Source organism: Eurosta solidaginis, chromosome 1, assembly GCF_040869045.1.
Source record: "Eurosta solidaginis isolate ZX-2024a chromosome 1, ASM4086904v1, whole genome shotgun sequence".
Classification (NCBI taxonomy): Eukaryota; Metazoa; Arthropoda; class Insecta; order Diptera; family Tephritidae; genus Eurosta; species Eurosta solidaginis.
Window position 1 is genome coordinate 169303021 of NC_090319.1, and position 22768 is coordinate 169325788.

General features: G+C 34.8%; 1 protein-coding gene across 1 annotated transcript in view; it reads left to right on the top strand.

Annotated features, from left to right (window-relative positions):
- Positions 1-22768, top strand: part of veli (L27 and PDZ_signaling domain-containing protein veli) — a 438946-nt gene that overhangs the window by 176257 nt on the left and 239921 nt on the right. The window contains exon 3 of the mRNA XM_067760021.1: positions 7872-8005. Within this exon, the coding sequence (XP_067616122.1) occupies positions 7872-8005 (134 nt within the window). The remainder of the gene's footprint in view (positions 1-7871; positions 8006-22768) is intronic.

Consider the following 22768-nt stretch of genomic DNA (forward strand, 5'->3'; position numbering starts at 1 on the left):
TGACGCCTTGGAGGATTTATAATTCCTGCAAAGGAAAATAGTCCCCCAACAGTAGCAGAAGAAGTTAAAGGTGTTTTGAAGAGTTTTGCAGTTTCTTTCAACGCACTTCGTGTTTTCCAAATGTCCATGTTAGTATATGAATCACTCAGATAGCTATACAGCTCATTTTGTGCAAAATTTTTCAGCCCACTTTTTGTTGGAGAACATTGCCCCACACTGGCGATGATATGAAACCAATATTACTAAAATAAAGCGAACAATATGATAAACTTTGATTACAAAACAATCAGTGCATAGTCATAACTTAAAAAATAGCGGATATATTAATTTTGGATACAAAATAAAATTGGCTTGACTTAAGTATGAAACCATTATTATTTTATATAATGAGTGTAATAATGCACATGTATATATACTTACGGGAGAATATGTCAATGCTCATATACCATTCGCCCTCTATGTTGCACGTATATATTTGCCTCGATAAGCGGTTACGATTTAATATTGCATTCTAAAATGTACTTGTATGTAGAAATTATTCCGTGCATGCAAAAAAAATTACTTTTCTTTCAACAAAGCGGAAAAAGAATCAAAAGTAATCAAAAAAAAAAAAAAAATCACAAAAAAATCAAAAATAATCGAAAAAATCAAAAGTAATCAAAAAGACCTTTTTTGATTACTTTTGATTATTTTTAGTTTTTTTTTTTTGATTTTTTTCAATAATCGGAAAAAATCATGATTTTTTTTGATTATTTTTTAAAATTAATTGAAAAGTAATCATTAAAAATAGAAAATAATGGCAAGTAATCTTTAAATGGCGTTTAAAGAAAATAATCAATGGAACGGCTATTCATTACCATTAGTAATCATTAGTTAACAGGTCTACTTGTATCATAACACTGCTAACAGTCAAAACACACGTCGGAACAACCTTTTGCATTGATGCTGTCGATTATTTGGCTGAAAGAGTGGAGCACCGCTTTAGGGACTTATTTAAAGTTGAGGATTGCGGAAAATGGGCAGCTATTGCAGCTGTAATCCCTCCGTAATTCAAAACTGAATATGTTGCTTCTCGACCGAAGCACAGGAAAAAGTGTACTCGGTGGTGATGACTGCTGCAACGGAAGCGGATGCCGTAGTGTTGTCAACGACAAATCCAACAAACAAGGTAGATGACTTTTTTGATTTCGGTAACATCTCCAGCACTAGCTCTAGTGGAGTTGATATCTTCAGTAACACTGAAGCGCAACTTCAGGTAAAAAAATATTTACATGAACCTGTAACGAATAATCTTTTAGCATTGGATGTTTATCGGGTTGTGAAAAAGATTTTCCTTAAATACAACACCCCGTTGCCTTCCTCAGCAGCGGTAGAGAGGCTTTTTTCATACACAACGATGCACAACTTGCCTCGTTATAATAGACTTAAGGACCATAATTTTGAAATACGCGTTCTTCTAAATGTAATAGTTCCAAAAATAGTAAAGGCAATCAACCTACACTCAGAAAAAAACATTTACCTGAAATGAGGAAGACACTCCCTAAAAAAGTTTCTTCGAATTGAGGAAAATTTCTACGGAATCAGTGGTTAAAAGCCGCTGGCTGCCAAGAACGGCTATGTAAAATTACATCCTTATACACAGAGATAAAAGAGAGTACTCCTAAACTCGCAATTGGTACTCCCTCATTATTCAATCAATGAAAACTTTTTATTCGATATAAAAATTGTTTTAATTTTAAAAAAATATTCAAAGTTCGATTCGAGCTCAAGGCCAGAACAAAAAAAAAAAAACACAAAATACAATTTTTCAAATTTAGAAAAATTAAAAAATAACAATAAGTATCATTAGAAAAAAATTATTGTTCTGGCCTTGAGCTCGAATCGAACCTTGAATCATTTATCAATAGGCCGATAAAAACAAAAACAATTGTTAATAAACCATGAGCACTTGGGAATGTCAAACAAAGTAATTGACAATAAACAAAAATCTAGCATTATCAGTGATTTGCACCAGATGGCGCAACACTGAATAAATATAGTTGGTAAAAAGGAATAGAAGTAGCAAATTTGCCAGTCAAACAAACCACCGCTGTATAGCTAAATTGTTAGCGCAGCATGCCTAAAGCGTACTGATGATGAAGGCTTAGCATTCTTCGAAGTGGATCTATCTGCGCAGCTATGGCATGTTGTCTGAAAAATTTTCTACTTACTATTCCAAAAAAACAAAATACAATTTTTCAAATTTAGAAAAATTAAAAAATAACAATAATTATCATTAGAAAAAATTATTGTTCTGGCCTTGAGCTCGAATCGAACCTTGAAGCATTTATCAATAGGCCGATAAAAACAAAAACAATTGTTAATAAACCATGAGCACTTGGGAATGTCAAACAAAGTAATTGACAATAAACAAAAATCTAGCATTATCAGTGATTTATTTGCACCAGATGGCGCAACACTGAATAAATATAGTTGGTAAAAAGGAATAGAAGTAGCATATTTGCCAGTCAAACAAACCACCGCTGTATAGCTAAATGGTTAGCGCAGCATGCCTAAAGCGTACTGATGATGAAGGCTTAGCACCCTTCGAAATGGATCTATCTGCGCAGCTATGGCAGGTTGTCTGAAAAATTTTCTACTTACTATTCCAAAAAAACAAAATACAATTTTTCAAATTTAGAAAAATTAAAAAATAACAATAATTATCATTAGAAAAAAATTATTGTTCTGGCCTTGAGCTCGAATCGAACCTTGAATCACTTATCAATAGGCCGATAAAAACAAAAACAATTGTTAATAAACCATGAGCACTTGGGAATGTCATTTTTTTTTTTTTTTTACTTGGGAATGTCAAACAAAGTAATTGACAATAAACAAAAATCCAGCATTATGAGTGATTTGCACCAGATGGCGCAACACTGAATAAATATAGTTGGTAAAAAGGAATAGAAGTAGCAAATTTGCCAGTCAAACAAACCACCGCTGTATAGCAAAATGGTTAGCGCAGCATGCCTAAAGCGTACTGATGATGAAGGCTTAGCACCCTTCGAAATGGATCTATCTGCGCAACTATGGCAGGTTGTCTGAAAAATTTTCTACTTACTATTCCAAAAAAAACAAAATACAATTTTTCAAATTTAGAAAAATTAAAAAATAACAATAATTATCATTAGAAAAAAATTATTGTTCTGGCCTTGAGCTCGAATCGAACCTTGAATCATTTATCAATAGGCCGATAAAAACAAAAACAATTGTTAATAAACCATGAGCACTTGGGAATGTCAAGCAAAGTAATTGACAATAAACAAAAATCCAGCATTATGAGTGATTTGCACCAGATGGCGCAACACTGAATAAGTATAGTTGGTAAAAAGGAATAGAAGTAGCAAATTTGCCAGTCAAACAAACCACCGCTGTATAGCTAAATGGTTAGCGCAGCATGCCTAAAGCGTACTGATGATGAAGGCTTAGCACCCTTCGAAATGGATCTATCTGCGCAGCTATGGCAGGTTGTCTGAAAAATTTTCTACCTACTATTCAAAAAAACAAAATACAATTTTTCAAATTTAGAAAAATTAAAAAATAACAATAATTATCATTAGAAAAAAATTATTGTTCTGGCCTTGAGCTCGAATCGAACCTTGAATCATTTATCAATAGGCCGATAAAAACAAAAACAATTGTTAATAAACCATGAGCACTTGGGAATGTCAAACAAAGTAATTGACAATAAACAAAAATTCAACATTATCAGTGATTTGCACCAGATGGCGCAACACTGAATAAATATAGTTGGTAAAAAGGAATAGAAGTAGCAAATTTGCCAGTCAAACAAACCACCGCTGTATAGCTAAATGGTTAGCGCAGCATGCCTAAAGCGTACTGATGATGAAGGCTTAGCACCCTTCGAAATGGATCTATCTGCGCTGCTATGGCAGGTTGTCTGAAAAATTTTCTACTTACTATTCCAAAAAAACAAAATACAATTTTTCAAATTTAGAAAAATTAAAAAATAACAACAATTATCACTAGAAAAAAATTATTGTTCTGGCCTTGAGCTCGAATCGAACCTTGAATCATTTATCAATAGGCCGATAAACAATTTTAAAAAATTATGATAACCAACTCAATTCAAGAATATTTGTCTATATATTTCCCATATGTCTACATCTCTTTGTACAATTAAGGCAAAACTCATTCGAACTTGTTGTTGTTCCCATTTCTTGTACTACTCATTTTAATAACTTCTTTACTATGGTTTCTTGTAAAGCCTTCAATAAGATACCTGCGACTATGCGTGTCATTAGGAATTTGCGAGAGTATTTAAAAAATGTTAAATCATTTTTATTTGAGCTGTCACAAGACGACATCAAAAATTTACTGAACCCTGTCACTTAGTGAACTGAAACCAAAATTGTTATTTTTAATGTTTTATTGTTTTCATTATTTAATTCATTGAGCTTATGGCTTATCTCTACCTTCACCCCACACATATCGTACATGTTCATTAATCTTAATCTGTGACGGCATTCAACACTAAAATTGCATAGATACCATTTTACTGAACGCCTTACTTTTCTTTTAATAATTTTATTAAGTTCCTATTTATACATATATTTAAAAAGCTTATTGAAAGAAAATGAATAAATCTAATCTAATCTAATTATTCTTAAAAAAATTAATAAATAAACGAAAATCTACCTACCTACATATGTAATCACATACGTTCTTACTTACTTTATTGTACTTTATTGTGTAAGATTTGTACGACTGTGGCTAACTAGTTCGCGGCTTTTTTTATTTATATCATTTGGAGTAAAGTGTACATATGTATATACTAGAGATATACGCCGCCAATAAACGCCGCCGCCGCCGCCGATTTGAGGCGTTTTTCGCACGCCGCCGCCGAAATGGCCGAAACGTCGACTTCCTTAAATACATATAAACAAAACCTTTCCAAATATTATTTTTTTAAATTTTCGCTTTACAAGACTCTTAGATGCTCATCCGAAAGTTAATGATATTGTTCCAGATCGTCAAAAATACCATTGACGTCAGCAGTACGTTTCCATATTCATTAGTTGTGGACAATGTGATACTCTGAAGCCCCCAAAATCATCCCGGAACGACCCCCGAGGGAGCCCCCAAAACCATCACGGAACGACCCCGAGGGAGTCCCCAAAAAGATCCCGGAACAACCCCCAAAAGACCCCGATGGAGTACCCTAAAAGATCCCGAAATGACCCCCAAATGACCCTGAGAGAGTTTCCAAAAAGATCCCGGAACGACCCCCAAATGACCCCGGGAGGACCCCGAGGGAGTCTCCAAAATTATCTCGGAACGACCCCCAAAACACCCCGGGGGACCCCCAAATGACCCAGAGGGAATCCCCAAAAAGATCCCGTAACGACCCGAAAATGACCCTGGGAGAACCCGGAGGGTGTCTCAAAAACCATCCCGAAATGACCGCCAAAAACTCCAGGAAGATCGCGAGGGAGCCCCTGGAATGGACCCCAAAAGACCCCGGGAGGACCCCGAGGGAATCCCTGAAATTACCCAAAAAATTTACCGCAAGAGACCCCAGGAGGATCCCCAGGGTTCTCAGAAATTACGTCCAAATGACCCCTAAAACCCCGCGAATACTCCCCAAAATCATCTCCATATTACACTCAGAAGCTTCAGAACTACACGCGCACTGGTTACGCATATGGGTATATTTTCAGGGCATCTCGAGGGTTTATTTTTTTATTTTTGAATAACTGAATAAAAATTGAAATTTTATTGTTATTCCATATTTTTTAAATAAGGAATAATAGCTCAACCCTTAACTCAAAATTTACAAAAATGGGAATGACCGATTATCATCACTCAGGATTCAAAAACGCTTGAATAAAAAATAACTTTTTTGTCATCAATCAAAAAATTTAAAATGATGAATAATTTTTTATTTTGATTTGTTTTATTTCAAGATGACTCAACCCTGGCGCGTTGTTGTTTCAGCTCCTCTAAAGTCATTGTTAGTTGTGGAAAATTGTATATATTGTTGAATGATTGTGCAAGAAAGGAATTTCTACAAACGCAGAAGTGAGATGTAATGTGGGGTTTAGCAACAGAACTGCTACTTACCAATTGTGCAACCAAATATTTAGTGAATGATGTCAACGACAAATGGCAAATACCTTTTTGTAAGTACAAATGTTAATCGATAGCAATACAGACCATAGAGTAGCATTGATAAAGCGGCAACAAAATTTGGTAGAATGGCCAAAAATTTATGATATTCACCAACCAGCGACCAATAAATGTTTTAAATTCTTATTTTACAAATTTAGTTTTAGTTTTTTAATTTGTTTCATTTACAACCTCAGTCTTTTTAATTCGTTTCACTTTTTCGCGTGTTACTGTGGTGCCGGCTCAATTCTAACTAGAACTATTCAAAACTGAAAACTTCCAAATCAGTCCTGTAGCTATGCAAAAGTGCATAGCGGTTAAATCGTATGACGGAGTCGAATAACGGGAGATTCAGCCAATCAGAATTCTCCACGTCATTCGACTTCTTCATTGCAGTGCTGCCAAGTGCATACCTACATGGTTGCATGCTAATTTGTTGGCAGCTAGTTTTTCATTTTATTATATTTTATTAGCTGACACTATATGACACTACACTATGTTGCTAGAATTGAACTGATAAATTTTGTATTATGACTGGAATAATTCTTAAAAGCTAAGGTGTCGAACTAAAACTTGTCTTAGTCTACCGCGGTGAGATAGAGATTTTTCGGTGTCACACCCGTCACATTCATTCAAGTGATAATTAAAATAAAATGAGAAAGTAATCGAGGTTCATATGGGAGTTTTTGATTTTCATATGCAAGTGCAAAGGCACTTTCGTATGATGAACGAGCACTTCGGTATACAAATCAAATTTACACTAACAATAGACAACTAATATTTAAAGATATTATGACACTGAAAAAAAAGTCTATTCCGCCATTTAAAGGTTTGACTTCAGAATTTGAGATAAGACTTGGAAACTTGTATATGCCTTTATTTTGAAATTATGTTAATGGCTTTAAAAGCCAAGATATTAATGACCTGGCGGCCAAAAACAAGGTCTTGTTAGGATGGGTTGCCGGACATCAGGGACATGAAGGTAATGAACATACAGATTACCTAGCCAAGCAGGGTGCTACATCAGCATTCTATGATCCAGAGCCATTTGTGAACCCACAAAAGCACACACTAGGGAAACCATAAGTAACTGGGAAACAAAACAATTCAGACGACACTGTATTGACTGCCCTGGGCAAAGACAGGCCAAACTGTTTATACTTTCGGCAACGAAAGTATCAGCCAAATTCATTAATCTAAGCAGGGAGGACCTACGAACTCTCATTGGGTACTATACGGGACACTGAGGTTTACGATATCACTTAAGTCAGTTAAATCTATCCGATAGTCAAATTTGTCGTTTCTGTGAGACACTTCCATCTAGGTGGTGTGACTCTTAATCCCCATGTGATATGGATTAAAAAGCCTGAAGAGGTACTTAGATACATTAAAAGCCTCCACATATAAAATTAGGCTGAAAGGTCATGTACAATAGATTTACACAAAGGTGGCAGTGTTCCAGGCCTATTAATAATAATAATAAAGTCATGATAAGTTTAATTGTTCTTGAGTATTGTGATGATATAGCGAATCACGATCTTTGAGCTTTTGAAAATTTAATATTTATTTTCAAATGAAAAATAAATGCCAGTGTATATACAAGTTTGTACATGTATTCTGATTTGCACTTCAATATAACCAATTCTGAGAAGCACTGATTATGATTAACAATATGTTATTATTTATATGTACCTACTTAGGTCTTGGATTTAATGTCATGGGAGGAAAGGAACAAAACTCACCGATATACATTTCACGTATTATCCCCGGTGGGGTAGCTGATAGGCATGGTGGATTAAAAAGAGGAGACCAACTGCTGTCGGTTAATGGCGTAGTAAGTACTTTTTTATTCCTATCTACTTATAAGGGTGCTTAATTTTTCCAAAAGTTGTGCTTTTATACGAATTTTGCTTAGTGACCTGGCTCATTGTGGGCGTTGCTATATACCCCGATGGTTCATTTCCAGATATGAATTCGATACTCTCATATACACCGTTGTATAGATCATATTTTTATTAATCTTTGCTCCTTACCGCTGCATAGTATGTTTTTTACTGATTTAGAATGCTAACATTTAAATATCAATATCATTCCTAGATAAGACGTTCAAATCTAGTGATATTTAAAATTTTCCTTTTTTTAAATACATACGCGTTTTATTTTAAACAGATGCGAATCAAAATTTTCATATTTCGAGACTTTATGATACCCCGAAATAGTCGGCTAGTGAAATTATGATTGTAGGGACAAAAAACCCCTGACTTTAAATCTCGTTTTAATAATGGAGCCGTATGAAAAAAATAAAACCTTATTTGCGTTTTCCGAAAGAATTACAATTTCGGATTACTTCTGTTTACAAAAAAACATGCGACATGTTTCACACCTTCAAACGGGAATACCAAGATTAAGAATATCACATAAATTTTGGTACAGATTGAACAGACCTGTTAAATTTTAATTAGCATTAGTAATCAATTAATTATAGCCTATTTTAATGGCCAGTGATTATTTCAATTGTTTTCCGAAAGAAGCAATTACTAGTTGATTGCCATTAGAAAAAAAATCATGATTTTTTCCGATTATTGAAAAAAAAATAAATAAAAATAAAAAATAATCAAAAGTAATCAAAAAGTGTATACCCATATGCATATTTTACTACACTCAGTATATAAAGTAATGTGGGATCGAAAATGGCGTTTTTTTTAATTGCCCAGACAATATTGTGACGAATATTAGCAACACTAAGGCATACTATCATCTCTAAGCCGATACTAAGCCGTCACTTGTATCTACATAAACAAATCAATCATTATGTCTACACATGTGTACATACAGCAGCGGAGAGATATTCACAAAAGTATGTAATCATCAGCAAAGTAGTTCTCACACATACACATGCATATATCTGAGATACTCACAAAAGTATGCAATCATCGCGCATATTGCTATGTGAGAAGCTATAAACGTGCATCTGTAGTTTATAGCTGGTGAGTTTATAGCTGGTAAACAAGTAGTAAATTCTAGAAGAAGAAACGCCTAGAATTATGCGAACGACACAGCATAGAGCATAAAAGGAACAAAAGCTGAGTAAGCCAAATCAGTTTGATTTAAGCACGCTATCAGTTGCGAAGTATAAGTGTTATTGTGAAGTATTCTAATAAAGACATTTTGCATTTTGAATATTGGAGTTATTTATTCAACAATTTAGCGATACGAACGTTAGTAGAAGGTGTAAAATAAGCAGAGTTTCACTAAATTCGCTACAATTGGCGTCAGAAGAGGAATTGTTGAGTAAATTCTGAAGATTTCGAATACAACTTGGACAGGGCAAAGTTAAGTGAATTAAGGATCCAGCAACTGAAAAAGAAGTTGCAGAACCGTGGATTGAATACAAACGGCAATAAGATCGAACTTCAAGCACGACTACGAGAGGTAATGGAGTTGGAAGGAATTAATGAGGACGAGTATGTCTTTTATCCTGATGTGGAAGAATCAGCAACAAAAATTGCTGAGCAGCACAGACTTGAACATGATATTGGCTGCAACATCTGCACAAACATTGACAGTAACGTCAATGTTGTCGCAAATGTCATCTCAACTGGAAGAACAGAAAACATATATGTATGACATCTCAGTTGGCTGAGCAGTTGAAAGCACAAGAAACGCTTATTTCAGAAATGTCGACACAGATTACATCCAAGATGGAAGCACAAGAGGAGCGCTTATCATTGCAGGTGGCACAAATGTCTTCGCAGTTAGAAGCACAGAATACAAAAATTGTACAGCTCGAGAACAAAATGGATGCCGAGATAGAAGCTTTGAGAGGTCGTATACAGGAGTGGCAAATAAATCGCCCAGCAGTTTCAGTGAGTAATCCAAAGGTAAAGATACCATCCTTTGAGGTTCTGTTCCTTTCCAGGTCTTTAAGCTACAGTTTGAGAAGACCGCAGCAGTGAACAACTGGAATGCTGAAGATAAAGTTGCAGCTCTGTTCGTGGCATTGAAAGGGCCTGCAGCGGAAATCTTACAGACGATTCCAGAGTACGAACGGAACAGTTATGAAGCATTGATGGCCGCTGTCGAGAGACGTTATGGAAGCGAGCATAGAAAACAGATATACCAAATTGAGTTGCAAAACCGTTACCAAAGAGCGAATGAGGCTTGGCTGGAGTTTGCCTCGGATGGTGAAAGATTGGCTCATTTTGCAAATGCAGACGCACCCGGGGAATACACCGAGAGGGTTAAAATTCAGAGCTTTATAAATGGAATACGGGATATCGAAACGAAACGAGCTATATATGGAAAGCCAACATTTGCTGAAACGGTATCCCATGCACTGACTCAAAAAATTGCCTCACTTTTGAATAAGCCAGCGTACAAAGCCCATCGTGTGGAAAGGCCAGATTTGGTGGACACAATTTTGGAAGCACTGAAGGGATCACAACAGAAAAGCTCTGGAGTTATGAAATGTTTCAAGTGCGGCAACCCAGGCCACATTGCACGTCATTGCGATCTTAATCCTAGTGGTTTCAACAGCATGGGTGATCTTAATAATAAAGCTGGAGGGGATGAGCAAGAGCGTGTCAGATGTAAGATCGAGAGCTAGCTCCAGCTATTGAATGTCCTGTGATATCTGTGTCGCAAATTGGAAGGAAATCAAGCAGTCTTGCCGTCAGAGGGAATGTGGATGGCAAAGAACGTTTACTGGCTGTAGATACGGGCGCATCTCATTCCTTAATGCGATCTGACTTGGTCGACAGGAGAGTAAAACCGTTACCTGGATCAAGGTTGCGCACGGTCACTGGCGAGTATAACCAAGTCCAAGGAGAAGTGGTATGTGAGGTCTTAATTGGAAAGGCCACGATTCTACACAAATTCGTTGGAAATCGTTGAAGAATCGACATCAGAGAAGGAGTATGCGCTATAAGAACCAGGATATACCACTTAACTTCAGTTTGGAGAAAGGGTTCAGCAGTAAGCGAGTGCTGGTGGAGCAGATTCAATAGAGACCACAAAAGTCAAAGAAAGTAAAGCGGGCAAAGGTTGATGGAATGAATGGGCCAAACAAATCAAAACCCAAGGTACCCACGAGAAAAACACTGGCATTGACAAACCCTAATGGATGCACTAAAACGAACGAAAGAATGCAGGGGTGGTTTCAAGCCAGCGCGCACTACTGTTGTGAAACGTCAAGATGATGCAAAGTCAATCCGGCAAGATCAAGCTCTGCGAAGTAGTTCTTCATTGGCCAAAGAACAGAGTGTGATGGAACGGCCCAGGGTAATGAGTAGTAAGATGAAACACAGATACGACGAGAACAAAAATTCGGAAGGTTTCTTGGAGCGAGATTTGGTACTGTTATACAACCCTCACCGACGGAAAGGTGTTTCATCCAAATTTCGGTGCAGTTGGGAGTACTCATACAAAGTTGTGAAGAGGATCAGTGATACCATCTACCGCATACAAACCATTGGGAAACCACGAAATAGAAGGGTGGTTCATTTGGAGATGCTAGCAGCGTTTAGATCAGGAAATTTGTCTGATTGGGACGATCAGACTTAGGTGGAGGGCAGTGTGACGAATATTAGCAACACTAAGGCATACTATCATCTCTAAGCCGATACTAAACAGTCACTTGTATCTACATAAACAAATCAATCATTATGTCTACACATATGTACATACAACAGCGGAGAGATATTCACAAAAGTATGCAATCATCAGCAAATTAGTTCTCACACATACACATGCATATATCTGAGATACTCACAAAAGTATGCAAGCATCCCGCATATTGCTATGCGAGAAGCTATAAACGTGCATCTGTAGTTTATAGCTGGTAAACAAGTAGTAAATTCTATAAGAAGAAACGCCCAGAAGTATGCGAACGACACAGCAGAGAGTATAAAAGGAGCAAAAGCTGAGTAAGCAAAATCAGTTTGATTTAAGCACGCTATCAGTTGCGAAGTATAAGTGTTATTGTGAAGTATTGTGATAAAGACATTTTGCATTATTGAATATTGGAGTTACTTATTCAACAATTTAGCGATACGAACGTTAGTAGAAGGTGTAAAATAAGCGGAGTTTTACCAAATTCGTTACAATATGTAAAAAAATGTTGGATTCATAGGTTGGCGTCCAAAAGCTTTCATTTAGCAACGATCCTTTGTGGTTTCATCCTTAAGTCTATGCCAATTTTGTTATATCCAAAATAAATATACCAACTATTTTGGATTACGTTATGGATATGCACTGATTGTTTTGTACATACGAGTACATTGGTGGATGTAGCGGTATATTAAGAGGGCATAAGGGGTACGTACATACCCACCTGCAAATTATCGTGTCTATAAATGTGTCCGACGAATACCTTATGGGGGAGTGTGTATTGCTTAACGACAAAACAATATGCTCAAACAACATGTATGTGTAATACTACTTAGGTTGATAGCTTCACTTCCAACTGGAACGATCCTCTTAAGTTATCATTGATCATCATGATCAGTTGTCTAACCAAAGGTTGTTATATCCGAGATAAATTTATTAACATATGTACATGTACATTAGATTAAAACTTCTTTTTATTTCCATACTAGCAGACCCGGCAGACGTTGTTCTGCACTAAATTTGGTCTATCTGCATATATTTTAATAAGCTTTTTCCGTCTAACTCTGCCCTCCCCCTGTACACTTTTTCCTAATCTTTGTATTCACTCCTCCTCCGTATTTTTCGCTTCATCTATCTCCATCTTCGTCTCATTATATCTCTGTCTCAGTCTCCTTCTCTCTTTTCTCTTCTCTCAAGTTTTTCTCATTCATCATCTCTTATTGACAGTCCCAGAGGGTGGTATGTATTTTGTTCCAGTCCCATTCCGAGTCTCAGTCCCAGTTAAACTTCGAGTCTCAGTCTCAGTCCCAGTCCTAGCCCGTCTCTTCTCTACTTCCCGGAAAAAAGGATCGTAAATACTAATGTAGGCAAATTTATATACCAAATTTCAGGCAAATCGAATAGGACGTATGTAAATATGTATTTGTTTATTATTAATTCATGTCTTTATTTCGGCTTCGCATGCAAATTTATCAGTTTTGCCAGATTGATGCGACTAAATCGAATATCACAATGAAAATTACTTTAAAGCTCTCAGCAACAGCCTTCATTTGATATCCATAATACACACACATTTTAGGGGTATCCGGGTCCATGTTTGGCCTATATCTCGGGACCCTAGTCACCCAGCGGTGTAAAACTTACTCTGTACTAAAGCGCACTTCAACAGGTTCAGTTTGATACCCATAATGTAAAAACACATTCTAGGTGTATCCGGGTCCATTTTTTGGCCCATATGTATATCGAGACCCTAGTCACCCAGCGGTGTAAAACTTACTTTGTACTAAAGCACACATCAACAGCTTTAATTTGATACCCATAATGTAAAAACGCATTCTAGGTGTATCCGTTTCCATGTTTTGGCCTATGTCTCGAGACCCTAGTCACCCAGCGGCATAAAGCTTACTGTGTACTAAAGCACACATCAACAGTTTCAATTTGATACACATAATGTAAAAACACATCCTAGTGTTACCCTGATCTACGTTTTGGCCTATATCTCGAGACCATAGTCACCCAGGGGTATGAAAATTACACTCTACTAAAGCACTCATCAACAGCTTTCATTTGATATCCATCTTCTACAAACATATTCTAGGGGTACCCGGGTCCACGTTTTGCCCTATATCTGGAGACCCTAGTCACCTAGGGGTATGAAAATTACCCTCTACTAAAGCACTCATCAACAGCTTTCATTTGATATCCATCTTCTACAAACATATTCCAGGGGTACCCGGGTCCACGTTTTGTCCTATATATCGAGACCCTGTGCATCGATCGAGGGTCTAGTTTTTGATTCTATAAACCTCACATAAACGGACATTCATTTTAATATATATAGATGATTACGTCTATGATATTTTCTATATAATCTCAAGTTTTGCATAGTGAGCCATATTTTTGTATTAACAGCGGAAATTACAGAAAAGTAAGGTTTCGTCCCAATCTAATGTACATGCATGTAGAAAATGTAAGCCTTAGTAATTTCATGTTATTTTTTATTCATTTTTATGCAATATTATATGTGTTTTTGTAAACATAAAAATTGCACAAGTTGATGTTTTACAAGGAAGTAATGATGTTATGAAATCTGTATCTAATTAGTAATTATTGGCATCAATTAAAAATTGTTTCATTAAATTAACATTGCCAAAAATAACGATATTTCGACGGAAATTAAAACTTAAACGAAATAAGAGGAATTTATGTATATTCATTATCTAAAAGTTGTTTTAGTCATTATAACAAATTTGCATTTGCTTTCAAGAAAGTTAAGGTTTCGAATGAAACGTCCGACAAAGACTGACGCCTTGGAGGATTTATAATTCCTGCAAAGGAAAATAGTCCCCCAACAGTAGCAGAAGAAGTTAAAGGTGTTTTGAAGAGTTTTGCAGTTTCTTTCAACGCACTTCGTGTTTTCCAAATGTCCATGTTAGTATATGAATCACTCAGATAGCTATACAGCTCATTTTGTGCAAAATTTTTCAGCCCACTTTTTGTTGGAGAACATTGCCCCACACTGGCGATGATATGAAACCAATATTACTAAAATAAAGCGAACAATATGATAAACTTTGATTACAAAACAATCAGTGCATAGTCATAACTTAAAAAATAGCGGATATATTAATTTTGGATACAAAATAAAATTGGCTTGACTTAAGTATGAAACCATTATTATTTTATATAATGAGTGTAATAATGCACATGTATATATACTTACGGGAGAATATGTCAATGCTCATATACCATTCGCCCTCTATGTTGCACGTATATATTTGCCTCGATAAGCGGTTACGATTTAATATTGCATTCTAAAATGTACTTGTATGTAGAAATTATTCCGTGCATGCAAAAAAAATTACTTTTCTTTCAACAAAGCGGAAAAAGAATCAAAAGTAATCAAAAAAAAAAAAAAAATCACAAAAAAATCAAAAATAATCGAAAAAATCAAAAGTAATCAAAAAGACCTTTTTTGATTACTTTTGATTATTTTTAGTTTTTTTTTTTTGATTTTTTTCAATAATCGGAAAAAATCATGATTTTTTTTGATTATTTTTTAAAATTAATTGAAAAGTAATCATTAAAAATAGAAAATAATGGCAAGTAATCTTTAAATGGCGTTTAAAGAAAATAATCAATGGAACGGCTATTCATTACCATTAGTAATCATTAGTTAACAGGTCTACTTGTATCATAACACTGCTAACAGTCAAAACACACGTCGGAACAACCTTTTGCATTGATGCTGTCGATTATTTGGCTGAAAGAGTGGAGCACCGCTTTAGGGACTTATTTAAAGTTGAGGATTGCGGAAAATGGGCAGCTATTGCAGCTGTAATCCCTCCGTAATTCAAAACTGAATATGTTGCTTCTCGACCGAAGCACAGGAAAAAGTGTACTCGGTGGTGATGACTGCTGCAACGGAAGCGGATGCCGTAGTGTTGTCAACGACAAATCCAACAAACAAGGTAGATGACTTTTTTGATTTCGGTAACATCTCCAGCACTAGCTCTAGTGGAGTTGATATCTTCAGTAACACTGAAGCGCAACTTCAGGTAAAAAAATATTTACATGAACCTGTAACGAATAATCTTTTAGCATTGGATGTTTATCGGGTTGTGAAAAAGATTTTCCTTAAATACAACACCCCGTTGCCTTCCTCAGCAGCGGTAGAGGGGCTTTTTTCATACACAACGATGCACAACTTGCCTCGTTATAATAGACTTAAGGACCATAATTTTGAAATACGCGTTCTTCTAAATGTAATAGTTCCAAAAATAGTAAAGGCAATCAACCTACACTCAGAAAAAAACATTTACCTGAAATGAGGAAGACTCTCCCTAAAAAAGTTTCTTCGAATTGAGGAAAATTTCTACGGAATCAGTGGTTAAAAGCCGCTGGCTGCCAAGAACGGCTATGTAAAATTACATCCTTATACACAGAGATAAAAGAGAGTACTCCTAAACTCGCAATTGGTACTCCCTCATTATTCAATCAATGAAAACTTTTTATTCGATATAAAAATTGTTTTAATTTTAAAAAATTATTCAAAGTTCGATTCGAGCTCAAGGCCAGAACAAAAAAAAAAAACACAAAATACAATTTTTCAAATTTAGAAAAATTAAAAAATAACAATAAGTATCATTAGAAAAAAATTATTGTTCTGGCCTTGAGCTCGAATCGAACCTTGAATCATTTATCAATAGGCCGATAAAAACAAAAACAATTGTTAATAAACCATGAGCACTTGGGAATGTCAAACAAAGTAATTGACAATAAACAAAAAATCTAGCATTATCAGTGATTTGCACCAGATGGCGCAACACTGAATAAATATAGTTGGTAAAAAGGAATAGAAGTAGCAAATTTGCCAGTCAAACAAACCACCGCTGTATAGCTAAATTGTTAGCGCAGCATGCCTAAAGCGTACTGATGATGAAGGCTTAGCATCCTTCGAAGTGGATCTATCTGCGCAGCTATGGCATGTTGTCTGAAAAATTTTCTACTTACTATTCCAAAAAAACAAAATACAATTTTTCAAATTTAGAAAAATTAAAAAATAACAATAATTATCATTAGAAAAAATTATTGTTCTGGCCTTGAGCTCGAATCGAACCTTGAATCATTTATCAATAGGCCGATAAAAACAAAAACAATTGTTAATAAACCATGAGCACTTGGGAATGTCAAACAAAGTAATTGACAATAAACAAAAATCTAGCATTATCAGTGATTTATTTGCACCAGATGGCGCAACACTGAATAAATATAGTTGGTAAAAAGGAATAGAAGTAGCAAATTTGCCAGTCAATCAAACCACCGCTGTATAGCTAAATGGTTAGCGCAGCATGCCTAAAGCGTACTGATGATGAAGGCTTAGCACCCTTCGAAATGGATCTATCTGCGCAGCTATGGCAGGTTGTCTGAAAAATTTTCTACTTACTATTCCAAAAAAACAAAATACAATTTTTCAAATTTAGAAAAATAAAAAAATAACAATAATTATCATTAGAAAAAAATTATTGTTCTGGCCTTGAGCTCGAATCGAACCTTGAATCACTTATCAATAGGCCGATAAAAACAAAAACAATTGTTAATAAACCATGAGCACTTGGGAATGTCATTTTTTTTTTTTTTTTTACTTGGGAATGTCAAACAAAGTAATTGACAATAAACAAAAATCCAGCATTATGAGTGATTTGCACCAGATGGCGCAACACTGAATAAATATAGTTGGTAAAAAGGAATAGAAGTAGCAAATTTGCCAGTCAAACAAACCACCGCTGTATAGCTAAATGGTTAGCGCAGCATGCCTAAAGCGTACTGCTGATGAAGGCTTAGCACCCTTCGAAATGGATCTATCTGCGCAACTATGGCAGGTTGTCTGAAAAATTTTCTACTTACTATTCCAAAAAAAACAAAATACAATTTTTCAAATTTAGAAAAATTAAAAAATAACAATAATTATCATTAGAAAAAAATTATTGTTCTGGCCTTGAGCTCGAATCGAACCTTGAATCATTTATCAATAGGCCGATAAAAACAAAAACAATTGTTAATAAACCATGAGCACTTGGGAATGTCAAACAAAGTAATTGACAATAAACAAAAATCCAGCATTATGAGTGATTTGCACCAGATGGCGCAACACTGAATAAGTATAGTTGGTAAAAAGGAATAGAAGTAGCAAATTTGCCAGTCAAACAAACCACCGCTGTATAGCTAAATGGTTAGCGCAGCATGCCTAAAGCGTACTGATGATGAAGGCTTAGCACCCTTCGAAATGGATCTATCTGCGCAGCTATGGCAGGTTGTCGGAAAAATTTTCTACCTACTATTCAAAAAAAACAAAATACAATTTTTCAAATTTAGAAAAATTAAAAAATAACAATAATTATCATTAGAAAAAAATTATTGTTCTGGCCTTGAGCTCGAATCGAACCTTGAATCATTTATCAATAGGCCGATAAAAACAAAAACAATTGTTAATAAACCATGAGCACTTGGGAATGTCAAACAAAGTAATTGACAATAAACAAAAATCCAACATTATCAGTGATTTGCACCAGATGGCGCAACACTGAATAAATATAGTTGGTAAAAAGGAATAGAAGTAGCAAATTTGCCAGTCAAACAAACCACCGCTGTATAGCTAAATGGTTAGCGCAGCATGCCTAAAGCGTACTGATGATGAAGGCTTAGCACCCTTCGAAATGGATCTATCTGCGCAGCTATGGCAGGTTGTCTGAAAAATTTTCTACTTACTATTCCAAAAAAACAAAATACAATTTTTCAAATTTAGAAAAATTAAAAAATAACAATAATTATCATTAGAAAAAAATTATTGTTCTGGCCTTGAGCTCGAATCGAACCTTGAATCATTTATCAATAGGCCGATAAACAATTTTAAAAAATTATGATAACCAACTCAATTCAAGAATATTTGTCTATATATTTCCCATATGTCTACATCTCTTTGTACAATTAAGGCAAAACTCATTCGAACTTGTTGTTGTTCCCATTTCTCGTACTACTCATTTTAATAACTTCTTTACTATGGTTTCTTGTAAAGCCTTCAATAAGATACCTGCGACTATGCGTGTCATTTGGAATTTGCGAGAGTATTTAAATGTTAAATCATTTTAATTTGAGCTGTCACAAGACGACATCAAAAATTTACTGAACCCTGTCACTTAGTGAACTGAAACCAAAATTGTTATTTTTAATGTTTTATTGTTTTCATTATTTAATTCATTGAGCTTACGGCTTATCTCTACCTTCACCCCACACATATCGTACATGTTCATTAATCTTAATCTGTGACGGCATTCAACACTAAAATTGCATAGATACCATTTTACTGAACGCCTTACTTTTCTTTTAATAATTTTATTAAGTTCCTATTTATACATATATTTAAAAAGCTTATTGAAAGAAAATGAATAAATCTAATCTAATCTAATTATTCTTAAAAAAATTAATAAATAAACGAAAATCTACCTACCTACATATGTAATCACATACGTTCTTACTTACTTTATTGTACTTTATTGTGTAAGATTTGTACGACTGTGGCTAATTAGTTCGCGGCTTTTTTTATTTATATCATTTGGAGTAAAGTGTACATATGTATATACTAGAGATATACGCCGCCAATAAACGCCGCCGCCGCCGCCGATTTGAGGCGTTTTTCGCACGCCGCCGCCGAAATGGCCGAAACGTCGACTTCCTTAAATACATATAAACAAAACCTTTCCAAATATTATTTTTTTAAATTTTCGCTTTACAAGACTCTTAGATGCTCATCCGAAAGTTAATGATATTGTTCCAGATCGTCAAAAATACCATTGACGTCAGCAGTACGTTTCCATATTCATTAGTTGTGGACAATGTGATACTCTGAAGCCCCCAAAATCATCCCGGAACGACCCCCGAGGGAGCCCCCAAAACCATCACGGAACGACCCCGAGGGAGTCCCCAAAAAGATCCCGGAACAACCCCCAAAAGACCCCGATGGAGTACCCTAAAAGATCCCGAAATGACCCCCAAATGACCCTGAGAGAGTTTCCAAAAAGACATTAGATTGAAACTTCTTTTTATTTCCTTATGATTACGTCTAGGATATTTACTATAAAATTTTAAGTTTTGCATAGTGAGCCATATTTTTAGTATAGAAATTACAGAAAAGTGAGGTCTCGTCCCAGTCTAAAGTACATGCTCAACAGTGTTGCCAGAAAAAAAATTTCTTTGGGGCTAGAATCTAGAAAAAAAGGGCTAGAAAGAGTTAAATTTCTTCAAGAAAATCCAAAACCCGTTGCAAAAAGAGCTAAAACTATATGTACATTTTTCAATGTAAGGTTTCACATTTATTTCAAATCAAAATTAAACAAAGTTATAAAAAAGGTACAGTTAAATAAACAAAAAAAAACAAAAAAATAAGGTAAAAGCGAGCTACATAAATAATACTGTTTTTTTAGTTAATTTTATATTCTTTAATAACAAAAATACGTTGTTTTTAACGTTTGTGTTGCCATTTGGCGGTAAGGTATCGTTAAAAAGTAAGAAGTATTTCTCACACTACTACAATGACGTCACGTCTATAGGTTCGCCAAAAATACGACTTGCCAAAATGTTGGCCGATGAAAATTAAATTAATTTTTTTCCAATTTTATTGTTCAATTTTTAACGTCCTACGGGTGTACGAATCACCATTAAAATAAACGTGTGCGATATTCAAGTTTATGTTGGGACGAGATATGTTTGAAGGGCCTTAAACTTCAAAATCAATGATTACGCCCTCAAAAGATGAATTATTGTTACATTTTTCCAATTTTGGAGATAGATATTTTTCCACTGCATTTTTAATCCCGTTATTTCATTAGTACTTTCCTTGTTTTTTTCATTTGTGAAATATGAAAACCTTTGAGGTTTTACAATTCTCAATGTGTTTTCAACCGAAAAGAAATCTATTTTGCTAAGCGTTTCTATATTGTTTGGCAAGCGTTGCCTTAATTGCTCTATTAATTTAATTATGAAGTCGCGACATATATTACGTACCTTTCTTTCAATGAATTCGTCTATACATTTACCTTATTTTTTAAGTCGTATATATTCTGCAAAGGTATAATGAAAATAAGGTACGGGAGACAAAAATTTATTATAAAGGGTCGAAATTCTTAGAAGGTGACACTACTATGCTGTTGCACAAGCTGGAGAGCAAATATACAACCTCATGACACAGTTTATCGAATAAAGTTTTTGTTATCAGTTGAGTACCGAGTTGCCACTTCATACATAACGAAACAAATAAAATAAACCTTCGGCACACATAAAACACATTGCAAATTTCACAATACGTATTGCCGAAATAGATTTGGAACCAAAAAGGGGCAAACATTTTAAAGAGGGCCAAAAATAGAGCTAGGGGCTAAACCAGAATTTTTGGAGCTAAACGCAAAAAAAAGGACTAGATCTGGCTCCAAAGTACCAAAATGGCAAGACTGATGCTCAATAGTACAGTTAGAAAATGTAAGCTCTAGTAATTTCATGTTATTTTTTATTCGTTTTTATGCAATATTTTATTGTTTGTGTAAACATAAAAATTGCACGAGTTGATGTTTTAAAAGGAGGTAGTGATGTTAGGAAACGTGTATCTAATTAATAATTATTTGAATCAACCAAAAATTGTTTCATTTAATCAGCATTGCCAAAACTAACGATATTTCGATGGAAATCAGAACTTAAAAGAAAGTAAAATATTGAGTATTTAGTATATTCATTATCGTAAAGTTGTTTTAGTCATTATAACAAATTTGCATTTGCTTTCAATAAATTTAAGGTTTAGAATGAAACATATAAATGTAAGTTTTTTATTTTGCCGGTTCTAGGTCAAACGTAATAAAACGATTTGGTTTTCGGAGATCTTCATCAGGGAACTACAATAATAACACACAATTCAGCTTAGTTTGTAATAACTGGCAACAATAACTAAATAAACAATTTTACGTATATTTATTTTATTTTTATTTTTATTTTGCTAATCTGTGTCCGTTCGGTTCGCCATGTAGCTTTGAACTCATTTTCCACGATTCTAGCAGGTGTCTGTAGATATGTGAGCAGCCGTCGCACAGTGTTTCGTGTAGAACAAGCTAGCTGGACAAAATTATTTTATGAGATTTTCCGTTTCATATGCAGTCATTTATTACAACTACGTCATTTTGTTCAGCCATATGTTCTTTTTTTTATTTTTTTCCAAAATTTTACTTCATATGCATACATTTGCTTATTTCATATACAGTAACTCATGTGAATAAGTGGCATAGATCCAAAAAAAATTAAAGGACTTCAGAATATTACTTTATTGTACTCAAATTGAATGGACTACAAATCTCTTCTCTCTTTTTGTTAGAGATTGTGAAAAATTTTCGTATGGGAAATTAGTTAAAATAAATTTGAGAAAGCGAAAATTGTAAGAATTGTCCAAAAAGGGGTGTCTATTTATTTATGTGAGTGATTGTACATATGTACATACATATTTTGTATTTATTTGAGTATTTATCCTGGCACTACAATTTTTACAAAATTATTTTATAGTACCAGTCAGGAATGTAAAAGTGAATTAAAATAATAATAATAACAATGTAAATAATTAAATTAATTATGTGAAAATTACTTATTACAAAACTACTGTGAAAGCTTGAAACAACTGGGGTATTCATTGACTCCTCAACATTATCGGGGGACAGTAAATTTAAGACTTCTGAGGTCAGACTTTTGAAATTTTTCTTAGGTATCTCCCTAAAACTGTTAACTAAAGGATCCGATGTTATAAGCAACATATTCATAAGATCTCTATTCGTGGCTTCACGTGACTGCTTTTGTGTGTTATCATCCCTGAATCGTCTCAAATCTTTGTTACGGGCTTCCTGTGCTTCCTCAGAAAGTTGACCAATAGGTAAAATTGCTGATTTTGTAATATCAGTACTAT